This window comes from Aquarana catesbeiana, linkage group LG01, assembly GCF_042186555.1.
Source record: "Aquarana catesbeiana isolate 2022-GZ linkage group LG01, ASM4218655v1, whole genome shotgun sequence".
NCBI lineage: Eukaryota > Metazoa > Chordata > Amphibia > Anura > Ranidae > Aquarana > Aquarana catesbeiana.
In genome coordinates, this window is record NC_133324.1 from 604,806,500 (window position 1) to 604,820,900 (window position 14,401).

Sequence of the window (14,401 nt, forward strand, 5' to 3'; positions counted from 1 at the left end):
ACTAAACTGAAGCCTTTCCCCTGCAGTGCCCCCGAGTGTCAGAAATGCATATATCTCTTGTTCAAGAACTGCATTGAGAAGTACAGTGTTACTTGAACTGTATTCCAGGATTTGCTTGTCTTCAGCTGAGAGAACTTGCAATAGTTTAAGATTCTGCATAAAGTCTCAGAAATCTTTCATTAAGGTCTCCATGTTATATAGTTTGAATACCATGTCATAAATATATTATCATTGTAAAAGAACATATTCTACACTTTTTTTTTTTTCTTCCAATTTTTCCATTAAAAAAATGAATTTTTTTTTTTCCCCAGGCCTTCCCATTTCTAGCTGTGTCCTATGAGTACTGTTATGCTGCTAAGTTAGCTTATATTATAAAGTTAATAACTACTAATATTACAAGTATACACCCCAGCACTCCACAAAATAACTTCCTGTTTGACTTTCTTATGGAAACAGTTTAACCCACATTTTGATAGTTGTACTTTTTGACCTTGGAATGATCACCTAGTTGTGCATAGATAGGAAGTTTTCACAGGCTTTATAATGAGCATGCGTTACCTTAGTATAGAAGATCTGAATGTGTCCACGATTATGTACCAAGTTTGTCTGCTGATGCAACATTTATATTTAAGGTGATGGTTATGCCAGAGGGAGCAGAAACTGTATCAAGACCTAGTCCAGACTACCCCATGTTGCCTACAATTCCTCTCTCTGCATTCTCCGATCCAAAGAAAGCAAAGCCATCATCGCATCCTTCAAAGGTTTGCATGTTTGCCATTTTCTAGTTTAATCTATCACAACAGATTTGTTACCATTATAAAGAGTTTCTTATAATGCAATTTTCTGTTTACAGGAAAGCAGCAAAGACAGCAACAAAGCATCAAAACCCCACAAAGTAACAAAAGAACATAGAGAACGAATGAGGAAAGATTCAGAAAGTAAAAGCAAGGAAAGTGACATAAGTAAACCAGTTAAAGAATCTTCTTCCTCTCGAAAACCAGCTGAGAACAAACCACCTAAGGAAGAAAAAGCACCTGTTAAAGTAGCCTTCAAGGAACAAAAACTGACCCTAAAAGAACCCAAACTGGAGAACATGTCTCCGAAAGGGGGTCCTTCTGATGCAAAACCTTCCAGCAAGAGACCACCAAACATAGACTCTCCCAAATCTAGCAGTAAAAAGCCAAAAAAAGGCAACTCCAAAGGACTTGCGGTTTCAACAACCTCTCCTCGTGCTCCACCTAATCCTAGCAACCCAGTCACTTGTTACACAGATAAAAAAATGGTCAAAGAAAAACCAGTAAGCAAAGCAGACAGGCCCAAACCGGACCCTGAGGTTAAGAAAGCAGTTGAGGCCGATGACTCAAACTCTGATGAAGAAAGATCATCAAAATCGGGGGTAATCCTGAAACATTCCAGTTTCTCTAAATGTTCTTTTTAATATATTTTGCTCTTATCAGTTAGTTGTAAATACTAAGTAAAATCTGTATGATCATTCTGCAATGTTTAAAGATATCTTCGTTCAGAGCATTTAAAAGTTATTTGCTTTGTGGCATGTGCATTGATTTTGCAATCTTAAAAGGTATCTAAAGCCTTGTTAATGTTTATCATTATTATTGTGAAAGATGAGCTTAATCTAAATATTTTATTATGTTTTTATTCATGCTTTAAAAACCTTGCTTTAATGCATAGTTTGCAATCAGATATGCCAGGCCTTACTAAAGGGTGACCGCGGTCTGGATCGGGACGAGTCATGGTCCCATCTGGACAGTGGCTGTCTCACCATTTGGAAGCCAATTCTTCCTCCCTGCCTCCGCTGCTGTCACTTTCACAGCAGAGTGGAGAGCGGGAGCAAGAACAGTTTTGCACACAAAGCTGGAGGCACTGCACACTAGATGGAGGGCGGGAGCTGCACAAGTTACCTTTCCAGATTAAACAGCAGGTGATTGGTTGCTGGGATGCTGAACGGTCCTAGCAACCAATCACCAGCCTGTTAATATGAAAAATTAACTCCAGCAATTCCCGCTCCTGCTCTCCGCCCTGGTTCACACTTTTGTGATGCGGGAAATCCTGTGCATTTTCCACATCTCATTGCAGTTGCACGGCGTCCACACAGTCTGTTGTGGGTGTCAATGTTATCTTAACGACACCCCGAAACAGAACGCATAACACAGTGCGATTGCTAGAATCGCATTACAGGGGTGTGAACACCGTTGTGATGCATGTCAGGTGCGGGGGGGTAAAACAGGTCCTGCACCATTTTGGTGTGGATGTGATTTCAGCTGTACAAAATGTATGGCTGAAATTGCACCGCACGGACATCACATCTGATGTGCACGGGAATGCGGTGCGATTGCTGTGCGAATCACATGCAATGTCTGCATGGAACCAGTGTGAACCTAGGCTTCATGTAGTGCTGCTGTACCTCCTGCTCTGTGTAACTGAGTAAGGTAGGAAATTGCAGAGCTGTGATGTGAAGGGTGGGGAATAGCTGCAGTGGGCTGTGATGTAAAGGGAGCCAGAGCTGCAGGGGGCAGTGGTGTAAAGGGGGGCAGAGATGCAGGGGGCATTGATGTGAAGGAGGCCAAAGCTGCAGGGGGCAGTGATGTGAAGGAGGCCAAAGCTGCAGGGGGCAGTGATGTGAAGGAGGCCAAAGCTGCAGGGGGCAGTGATGTGAAGGAGGCCAAAGCTGCAGGGGGCAGTGATGTGAAGGAGGCCAAAGCTGCAGGGGGCAGTGATGTGAAGGAGGCCAAAGCTGCAGGGGGCAGTGATGTGAAGGAGGCCAAAGCTGCAGGGGGCAGTGATGTGAAGGAGGCCAAAGCTGCAGGGGGCAGTGATGTGAAGGAGGCCAAATCTGCAGGGGGCAGTGATGTGAAGGAGGCCAAAGCTGCAGGGGGCAGTGATGTGAAGGAGGCCAAAGCTGCACGGGGCAGTGATGTGAAGGGATCTGAGCTGCAGGGGGCAGTGATGAAGGGGAGGGCAGGGTTGCATAGGGCTGTGATGTAAAGGGAGGCCAGAGCTGCAGGAGGCTGCAAAGTAAAGAGGAGCCAGAGCTGCAGGGGGCAGTGATGTAAAGGAGAGCCAGAGATGCAGGGTGCTGTGATGTAATGGGGAGGGGGGGGGGGGGCAGAGATGCAGGGGACTGTGATGTGAAGGAGGCCAAAGCTGCAGGGGGCAGTGATGTGAAGGAGGCCAAAGCTGCAGGGGGCAGCGATGTGAAGGATGCCAAAGCTGCAGGGGGCAGTGATGTAGAGGGGAGGGGGGGCAGAGTTGCAGGGGGCTGTGAAGTAAAGGGGGGGGCAGAGCTGCATAGGGCTGTGAAGTAAGGGGGGGCTGTGATGTTAAGGGAGGCCAGAGCTGCAGAGGGGCTGTGATGTAAAGGGAGGCCAGAGCTGCAGAGGGGCTGTGATGTAAAGGGAGGCCTGAGCTGCAGAGGGGCTGTGATGTAAAGGGAGGCCTGAGCTGCAGAGGGGCTGTGATGTAAAGGGAGGCCTGAGCTGCAGAGGGGCTGTGATGTAAAGGGAGGCCAGAGCTGCAGAGGGGCTGTGATGTAAAGGGAGGCCAGAGCTGCAGAGGGGCTGTGATGTGAAGGAAGGCCAGACCTGCAGGGGGGCTGTGATGTAAAGGGAGGCCAGACCTGCAGGGGGGCTGTGATTTAAAGGGGGGGCAGAGCTGCAGGGGTCTGTGATGTAAAGGGGGCCAGAGCTGCATGAGGCTTTTATGTAAACAGGGGCCAGAGCTGCAGGGGACTTTTATGTGAAGGGGGGGCAGAGGACCCCACTGTTGGGGAGGGGGTTGAAGAGGGGTTCAGAACACTAATAAAACTGCTGTGAAGTGTGATGTGAAGGGGGAACTGTGATATAAAGGACACTGATGTAAGAATGGGATTGTGAAATAGAGGAGGGGGGCTGTGATGTGAAAGACCTTAACCCCTCCCCACCGACCGTACGCAGATATGCGTACTCGGCTTTCCGGGATTATACCGGGATGATGGCCGCAGCTGCAGGCATCATCCCGGTACCGTTGTTTACAGCGGGCGATCGGCTACCCGAGTATAACAACCGATGCGGCTAAAAGCCGCTCGGTTGTTATACCGGAGGAGTGGGAGGGGACAACCCCCCTCCCGCCGCCTCCCGCCACTGTTACCGGGCCTCCCGTGCGATCGGGAGGCCCGGTGTCTGATCGTGTGCCTTCGGCGGCTGGGGGCGGGCTGGAACGAAGCTGTGGGCGGCTTCGTTCCAGCCTTCTCATTGTAAATGCGGAAGCGACGTCATGACGTCACTTCCCGTTTACTCGGCTGCCAATGGCGCCGAATTTAAAAAAGTACACAGTATTCAGAATCGCCGTTTTCGACGATCTGAATACTTTGAAGTGCAGAGGAGGGATCGGGGGTCTTTCAGACCCCCGATCCCTCCATAAGGAGTACCTGTCGCCACCTATTACTGTCACAAGCGATGTTTACATTCCTTGTGACAGCAATAAAAGTAAAAAAAAAAAATTTTTTTTAAAACACAATTTATAAAGTAAAAAAAAAAATAAAATAAATAAAAAAAAATTTTTTTAAAGTGCCCCTGTCCCCGCGAGCTCGCGCAGCCAAAAAAAATGCATAGGGAAGTCACGCCCGGCTATGTAAACGGTGTTCAAATCACACATGTGAGGTATCGCCACGATCGTCAGAGCGAGAGCAATAATTCTAGCCCTAGACCTCCTCTGTAACTCAAACCTGGTATTAAAAGTCAGCAGCTGCAGTATTTGTAGCTGCTAACTTTTACAAAAAAAAATTTTGCGGGACTTCCGTTTTAACAAAGAAAACCTAAATAAAGTGAACATATACAGTATATACTGAAATGTTCGGTGCTGGATTACCCATTAAGTACAGTACACTTGTGCCTAAAGGTGGCAGAAAGAAAGAAAAAAAAAAATTTAAAGCGTCGCCTATGGAAATTCATAGGTACCGTAGTTTGTCGCCATTCCACGAGTGCGTGCAATTATAAAGGGTGACATGTTTGGTATCTATTTACTCGGCGTAACATCATCTTTCACATTATACAAAAAAATTGGGGTAACTTTACTGTTTGGATTTTTTAAAATTCATGAAAGTGTCCCTTCTCCAAAAATTTGCGTTTAAAACACCGCTGCACAAATACCGTGTGATAAAAAATATTGCAACAATCGCCATTTTATTCTCTAGATTCTCTGTTAAAAAAATATATATAATGTTTGGGAACTCTAAGTAATTTTCTAGCAAAAAATACGGATTTTAACTTGTAAACACCAAATTTCAAAAATAGGCTTAGTCATGAAAGGGTTAATGTGCGATTCGGACCTCTGCTGGAAGAAGATTTTACTGATCAGACCTCCTTAATTTCCAATGCAATACCCCTGGTGTATGCCATAATTTCCTATTGCATATACAGTCCCTACTTCCTTCTGGTTGTCGATTCACTTATTTGGCTGCCAAACTGCCAGACAGGGTCTGCAGATTGTTTTAGTCTCTAATTATGCGAAACACCCAATAAGTTCCTGGTAGCCAGAAACCATGGGGTTGATTTACTAAAACTGGAGTGTGCAAAATCTGGTGCAGCTGTGCATGGTAGTCAATCCGCTTCTAATTTCAGCTTCTTCAATTAACCACTTCAGCTCCGGAAGAATTTACCCCCTTCCTGACCAGAGGACTTTTTGCGATTCGGCACTGCGTCACTTTAACTGACAATTGCGCGGTCGTGCGACGTGGCTCCTAAACAAAATTGATGTCCTTTTTTTCCCCACAAATAGAGCTTTCTTTTGGTGGTATTTGATCACCCCTGCGCTTTTTATTTTTTGCGCTATAAACAAAAAATGAGTGATAATTTTGAAAAAAAACGCATTTTTTAAAACTTTTTGCTATAATAAATATCCCCCAAAAATATATAAAAAAACAATTTTTTTTCCTCAGTTTAGGCCGATACGTATTCTTCTACATATTTTTGGTAAAAAAATCGCAATAAGCAATTATTGATCGGTTTGCGCAAAAGTTATAGCGTTTACAAAATAGGGTTAGTTTTATGGCATTTTTATTAATAATTTTTTTTTTAAATGGCGACAATCAGCGATTTTTATTGTGACTTTATACAGCAATCAGTGCTATGCAAATGCACTGATTCCTGTGTAAATGACAGTGGCAGTGAAGGGGTTAACCACTAGGTGGCAGTGTAGGGATTAAATGTGTCCTAGGGGCGTTTCTAACTTTGAGGGGCATGCCTGTATGTGACACGTGACTGATCTCTGCTCCGATGACAGGGAGCAGAGATCCAGTGACACTGTCACTAGGCAGAACGGGGAGATGCTTGTCTACATTAGCATCTCTCCGTTCTTCCTCCCCGTGAAGCGATCGCGGGTATCCCCGCAGCAATCGAGTCCACGGGACCCGCGACCTGACTCATGGAGCTTGCCGGGTACGTGGTTTTGCCTCTACGAGCCCTTCTGCCGCAGTATGTATGGGTATGTCCCAGTAGCCAGTGCTTGTTAAAGAAAAATTACAGTTGAACCTTTTTTTATTAATAACAGAAGTACTTGTTCCCTGGCTAATGAAGGACTTCAGTCCTTTCCTTCCTAAGAGCCCTTTCACACTGGGGCGGTTTGCAGGCGCTATTGCGCTAATAATAGCGCCTGCAAACCGACCCTAAAGTGCCGCTGCTTTCATTCCAGTGTGAAAGCCCTGAGGGCTTTCACACTGGAGCGATGCGCTGGCAGGACGTTAAAAAACGTCCTACTAGCAGCATCTTCGGAGCGGTGAAGGAGCGGAGTGTATACAGCTCCTTTACCGCTCCTGCCCATTTATATCAATGGGACAGCGCGGCTATACCGCCGGCAAAGCGCCTCTGCAGAGGCGCTTTGCGGTGGTATTTAACCCTTTCTCGGCCGCTAGCGGGGGGTAAAACCGCCCCGCTAGCGGCCGAATACCGACGGTAAAACGCCACTAATAATAACGGGGTTTTACCGCCGACGCCGCCCCCACCCCAGTGTGAAAGGGCTCTAAAGAACTAGAATATTTTTTACCTTTCAGAGATATCTGTTTTTTTTTTATCCTGTAGCCTTTTACTCATCTTTTTATTGCAAATTATGCATATTTTTTGGTGGTTGGGAGGGTTGATAGATCATACAGGATTATAATTAGGTTAGTAGATTGGAATATATAATTTTAATTGTATAATGTTTAATTAGAGGGAATACATTTTGCAGTAATTTTCTATAAACTGTTTATGAAATGACTGCATATCAGGATATTTGCCATGCTCTCCTGAATGTCACATAAATGCAGTTTTTATGTAGGGTAGAAGAATATTGAAGACCAAGCCACACATCGGACTGCCTGTGTTTATGAAGCAAAGTGTTGTTCTTAGGTTTATGCCACCTCTAATAATTATTACTATTACACTACTGTGTTATTATTATATTTCCTCTGTTTGAGATTATTGATAACCATAAGCAATAAGTGCTGCTCAGAATGTCTGTGTTTCTTAGAACTTGGTGATTAATGGTAAAGGGGTGTTTCTTTCCCCATTATTTTTTTTTTTTTTTTTTTTTTTTACACCCCCCTACAATTTCGGTGTTGAAAAATAATTGTACTTCCACTACAGTTATCCATTAAACGTACCCCCATACTTTGCTGTGGGCCTACCAGGAACCACACAGCCTCTTCACTGAAGGTCTCACAAATATAGGATTTGGGGAGGCTGCTGGGGGGGAGGAGCATTTACCCTTATTTTGTCAGGCTCAGCACTACACTTTTAAATGCAGATGTAAGCTGTCTGTCCGTACCTCGTATGGGCAGGCAATTTCACACTGAGAGGAAGAATCCATGGATTACCCTGGTAGGTCATTTAGAACTATGAGCCAACAGCTGCAAAGGACGTCAGTTCTTGCAGTTTGACATGGCCAGGCGGGCAGAGCCCTGCGTGGCCATTTAAAAAAAATTTTTAATTGTGACAGTGAGTGGAGGGAGTCGGTGCTACATCTTGAATATGGGTGTAACATGTTACGAAAGTTGAACTTCTCCATTTAACAGTAAAGTGCCAAGTACCACATTCCACCCATTTTTATTAACTTGGGGTCTACTTTTCTTAGCATTTTCCTTTTTTTAGGGTAAATGTTTTTATTGTATACACAATATAGTTTTGGAAAATCAAAAAGCCCAAGTTTGGACAAAACTTTTTTTGTAAGTCAGACAGAAGCGGAATTTAGGGAAAAGCTCCCCCAAGTTTTGGCTAGAGTTGGGCTTTACAGTCAAATCTCCACCATTAGCTGGGTTTAAAAGGTGGGGTGTCAAATTTATATATATATATATATATATATATATATATATATATATATATATATATATATATATATTTATTATTATTATACTGGATTTATATTATAAGGCTGTGCATGTAAAATATTTGCATCTAGAATGACTCCTTAGTGAATAGAGTCAGTTCTTTAAATCTTTCAGCTAGACCCCTGCCCCGCCGTGGTTTGGCCCGCACGCAGTGGTTTCCCATAGATGTCTATTTTTGGTGCATTTTCTGAAAGCACACCAAAAGTCCTGCATGCTGCATCTTTGGTGCACTTTCAGAAAATACACCAAAATAGAGGCAAATTTGCACCAAAAATGCCAAAGTTCACAAACAAAAGGAACTGTTCATTTTATAATATAGCTTTCATTGAATACAATGGTTAGTCTACAATTATACAGTCGTGGCCCAAATGTTTGAGAATGACACAAATATTAATTTTCACAAAGTCTGCATCCTCAGTGTTTTTAGATCTTTTTGTCAGATGTTACTATAGTATACTGAAGTATAATGACAAGCATTTCATAAGTGTCAAAGGCTTTATTGACAAATACGTGAAGTTTATGCAAAGAGTCAGTATTTGCAGTGTTGACCATTCTTTTTCAAGACCTCTGCAATTTGCCCTGACATGCTGTCAATCAACTTCTGAGCCACATCCTGACTGATGGCAGCCCATTTTTGCATAATCAATGCTTGGAGTTTGTCTAAATTTGTGGGGGTTTTTTTTTTGTTCACCGGCCTCTTGAGGATTGACCCCAAGTTCTCAATGGGATTAAGGTCTGGGGAGTTTCCAGGCCATGGACCCAAATTTTCCATGTTTTGTTCCCCAATTCATTTAGTTATCACTTTTGCCTTATGGCAAGGTGCTCCATCATGCTGGAAAAGGCATTGTTCGCCACCAAACTGTTCTTGGATGGTTGGGAAAAGTTGCTCTCAGAGGATGTTTTTGTAGCATTCTTTATTCACGTCTGAGAAGCAACCCCACACAAGAAATGGTCTAAGGATGCTTTACTGTTGGCATGACACAGGACTGAAGGTAGCGCTCAACTTTTCATTGCCGGACAAGGTTTTTTCCCAGATGCCCCAAACAATCGGAAAGGGGATTCATTAGAGAAAATGACTTTATCCCAGTCCTCAGCAGTCTAATCCCTGTACCTTTTGCAGAATATTAGTCTGTCCCCAAAGTTTTTCCTGGAGAGAAGTGGCTTCTTTGCTGCCCATCTTGACACCAGGCCATCCTCCAAAAGTATTCTCCTCACTGTGCCTGTAGATGCACTCACAACTGCCTGCTGCCATTCCTGAGCAAGCTCTGCACTGGTGGTGCCCCCATCCCACAGCTTAATCAACTGTAGGAGATGGTCCTGGCGCTTGCTAAACTTTCTTGGGCACCCTGAAGCCTTCTTCACAAATGCAGTGGAAATATTTTTTTATGGGATTAAAGCGAAGTTCTGCCGAAAAAAAAATTAAGAGTTAGCAGCAACAAATACTGCAGCTGCTGACTTTTAATATTAGGACACTTACCTGTCCAGGGTGCCTGAGATGTCCTCACCCGAAGCCGATCTGTCTCTCGGCTCCTGGGTGGAGGCGCTGGCATCTTCGGTAAGGGAATCAGGAAGTGAAGCCTTGCGTGTTGTGCTGCGCGATCTCACTGGTCCCTGCTGTCTTCTGGGATCTGTGTGTCTCCTAGAAGACAGCGGGGGAGACGAAGGAGGGGCCGAACATTGTGTAGATAGCTGCGGATACTGAGGCGATCTATGCCCGGAAGTGGGAGCAAATACCTGGATTATACAGGTATCTGCACCCCCTCCCCCTGAAAGGTGCCAAATGCGACACCGGGGGGGAGGAACCGGAAAAGCGAAAGTTCCATTTTTGGGTGGAACTCCGCTTTAAGTTATTTTCATGGCAAAGAGGGACTTTGAAAATAATTGCAGTACATCTTATCACTTTTCATAACGTTCTGGAGTATATACAAATTGCCATCATAAAGACTGTGGCAGCAAACATTAATATTTGTGTCATTCTCCAGACTTTTGGCCACGGCTGTAGAGTGGTTTTATTTAAGATATTTTAAGGTTTCAGGGAAGTTTAATACCATTCAATGCGGAGTTAACACCTATATACTTTAGAAACCAAAAATGTATAAACTGCATTTTTAAAACCTTTTTTTGTAAGTTTGACTGCCTATAATAAAAAATACATGCAGGGCATTTCCTAAAAGACCTGCATGCATCTACCAAATAAAAGTCTTAAAGAAGATCTCCAGGCAATTTTTTTATTTTCCGATGCAGTGGGGCTGTGCCTGCACTGCATGGGTTAACTGCTCATTTTTGGCCAGGAGTGCAAGGAAAATCTTTAGTTACCCCATCCTCCGGAAAACCACGCTCCCCGCCGCCCCCCCCCCCACGTCCAGCGGTGAACTGTGCCTGCCGTTCTCGCATCCAGAGCTGGTATATGGGCATGATAACGCCAGGAACAGTCCATTCACAAAACCGCTAGCCTGCGTGAGGACAGGAGTGGAGGGGACTGGTGTTGCGCTTGAAGGATTGGCAGATTAGGTAAGTATATCTCCGCTCTGCAATCCCCTAGACAAAAACGAGCAGTTAACTCATGCAGTGCAGGCACAGCCCCACTGCCTGGGAGAACAAAAGTTTTGCACCGGAGTTCTTCTTTAAATGGCCAGAAAAAAAGTGTATGAAAATGATTTTGTATACAAAGCAGTTAGATTGTTATTGTACTGACTAGCTGAAATTTTGTATTGGTCAATTACTGTCAACTTTTGAAGTTTTTGCTCTTTTGAGTGTTAGTGTGTAAGCTAAACAGAAAGTAAAAGCTGGCCGTGTAGGAGGATTCCTTCATCTACTTCAAATTTGTGGATGGCTCAAACTAGTAATTTTTTAAATGAACAAAAAAATGAATGACTAATCTATGGGCTGCTTAAGAGAGTGTAGTTTCCTTTTGTGCTCTGCTTGCTTCTTTCACATATGTTAAAGTGCCTATAGACAAGTATTGGCAATTATTAAGTCCAGCTGTTTGTTTATTTTTTACATGCAAAAACCTTTCTTTAGTCCAAAGCCGGCCATAGATGGTTCGAATCTCTGCCGTTTCAGTAGAAACCGACAGAAATTTGAACCATCTATGGGCAGGCTGAATGGACCCAAGGGGATCCCTCAAACTACTTGGGTACAACCAGCATGTTGGATTTTCGACATGCGATTATTGCCAGCGGCTATAGCCATTAGCAATAATCACTGTATTCTCCTGCCGGGAGAACACATAGTTTCAGTGGTAGGGATTCTCCCATCAACACTGTCAGTCACAGTTAGAATCGAGCAACCTGTTTGAAGGAAAGAAAATCTGTGGCCTTCCCAAGTTTTTCTTGAGATTAGGTTATTAGACTGGTTAAAAAACTTTGATCACATGTTTTTTTTTTCCCTACTAAGCCAGCATTGGAGGTGTATGTAGCATATTTCTCCTTCCCTTTTGCATAACCCAAGCCAGAACAGTCACCTGAGACAACCGTTTATGCGTAGGACTTTAATGGCAGATTCTGGTGCCTTAAGCGGAACTCCACCCAGACGGGGAACTTCCACTTTAAGTTCTCCTCCCCTGCTACTATTGGCATGCATTTCTTTGGGGTAAGTAGGTACCTAGTTTTGACAGGTACCTGCTCCCACTTTGCGATCTGAGTGAAAGTTCTTCTTTCCCCCTCTCTCCCCTGAGGCCATTCAGAAAGTGCAGTAGGCAGCTGGGTGTGAAGCCACAAGCAGCACAGATGGTTGCCAACAGTCATGTTGGCGCCAGAAACCTGAAGGCTAGTAAAAAGCTAGCCCGGGTAAGGATGGCACTGGATCCCTGGACAGGTAAGTGTCCTTTTATTTTAATTTTTTAATTTTTTTACAGACTGAAACTCCTCTTTAGGGGAATGGGATCATACCTGCAATTACATAGGAAATCCTCTTAAAGTGCCATTTCAAACAAACCTTTGAACTCAAACACCTGTATTTGGTAGAATAACGTTCCTTTAAAATTTGCTACTATACTTGTCTAATAAATATGTATTTATATTATTGTTGTTAGAATCTGGGTTGCCTTATTTTACCACATTAATTTGTTCTTCTTTTTTTTTTTTCTTGTCATTTCCACCCTTGTCTTCTTAATTCGTGTATGTATGTAGTCCATCCCATCTAGCCCATCAAACAGCAGCTCCACTTCAGACTCCAGCTCTGAGTCCGACTTTGAACCTTCCCAAAACCACAGCCAAGGTAAGCATGCACTTATAAAATCTCTAATGACCTATCCAGGTTATTTGTAAAAAAAAAAAAAAAATGGGCTTACTTTTCCTTTTTTTTTTTTTTTTTTTTTGTAACTAAAAGACATGCTAGTAGGTTAATTGGCTCTTGTCCAACTTGGCCATAGTATATGTGTACATGTAAACTAGAGACCTTAGATTGTAAGCTCCTTAAGGTCAGGGACTGATGTGAATGTACAGTATGTAAAGCTTTGCAAAAATTGTCAGTGCTATAGAAATACCTGTAATAAATATACATTCTTAGTTTTTGAAACTGGAGTTGAACTATATAGATGTTTATTTCAGCACAGTCATGTGCCAGAGAATCACTTTTGTTTCCTTAGATGTGCATCCAGCAGCGATCATCACAGGTAAATCGCTGGCTAAGCGGACAGCCACAGATAGCTGTGGCTGCTGCTGACCTGTCATTGAAGTGAAGGGCTCGGCGACCACAGCTAGCCGCTCACTGGTGGCAGAAACGGAAGATTCTTGCTGCTGTCATTCGCACCGGCGCTAAGTCACCCATGCAAATGTAACCTTACTGTTCTAAATCTGCTTTTGGCGCTTTTTCTGGAATGCATTGTCCCTATAAAGCAGCACAGAGAGAGTGAAAGCTGTGTGCTTTATTTATTTGCTTTCCTGGGCAATCAAATCCATTTAATCTCTAAAGGTAAAACAAAAGTAAAAAACTGGTGCACTTTACAGCTGCAGAGCATGCACAATATGCAGCTGCCCAACCAACCCCCAATCCACCATTCTGGCCCCAGTAATGTCCTATGCAGATACTGAGTGTCAGTGTTTGCATAAGCTTTGACATGCCCCATATGATTGTGCCATGCGCTGGCCAGGGGGAATTTCCATGTATTCCTCACATGTTAAAGTTCCAGGTTTTCCAGTGACAGACTAAGGATTTTTCTTTGGAAAGCTTCCCATCGTCTTGCCTGAAAACACATAAAATTAGCCTAACTAATGGAACCTTAATAAGGATATTTAGCTGTTTTTTCCGTGCTTACGGAAAAAACAATGACCCTGATTCTTTAAACTGCACCAGCCCTTAAGTCATGTTACAGTGGCATTAAAATTGGTGGCAAATTTTGAGAACTGACATATTATGTGTATGTATAGAATAAAGAAGTGGCCTGAAGGGAAGTGACTGCATCTATTACAAGAACAGAAGAATAATGCCCTGTACACACAGTCGGACATTGATCGGACATTCCGACAACAAAATCCATGGATTTATTTCCGACGGATGTTGGCTCAAACTTGTCTTGCATACACACGGTCACACAAAGTTGTCGGAAAATCCGATCGTTCTAAACGCAGTGACGTAAAACACGTACGTCGGGACTATAAACTGGGCAGTAGCCAATAGCTTTCGTCTCTTAATTTATTCTGAGCATGCGTGGCACTTTGTGCGTCGGATTTGTGTACACACGATCGGAATTTCCGACAACGGATTTTGTTGTCGGAAAATTTTATAGCAAGCTCTCAAACTTTGTGTGTCGGAAATTCCGATGGAAAATGTGTGATGGAGTCTACACATGGTCGGAATTTCCGACAACAAGGTCTTATCACACATTTTCCGTCGGAAAATCCGACCGTGTGTACAGGGCATAAGTGTTAACCTTGAGCGTTGTAGTAGTGTGATAATCTGATTTTAAATGTTAGATTTTCACACCTTTACCACTTCCAGTCCACGTCAATTCTGACACCCCTTTCCTACATGTAAAAATTATTATTTTTTTGCTAGAAAACGACTTAGAACCCTTAAAGATATATGTATGTGTGTGTGTGTGTA

General features: G+C 43.4%; 1 protein-coding gene across 1 annotated transcript in view; it reads left to right on the forward strand.

The window, feature by feature from the left end:
- Nucleotides 1-14,401, forward strand: part of MLLT1 (MLLT1 super elongation complex subunit) — a 62,615-nt gene that overhangs the window by 17,573 nt on the left and 30,641 nt on the right. Inside the window, exons 5-7 of the mRNA XM_073599091.1 lie at nt 633-761; nt 854-1,396; nt 12,487-12,574. Of these exons, the coding sequence (XP_073455192.1) occupies nt 633-761; nt 854-1,396; nt 12,487-12,574 (760 nt within the window). The remainder of the gene's footprint in view (nt 1-632; nt 762-853; nt 1,397-12,486; nt 12,575-14,401) is intronic.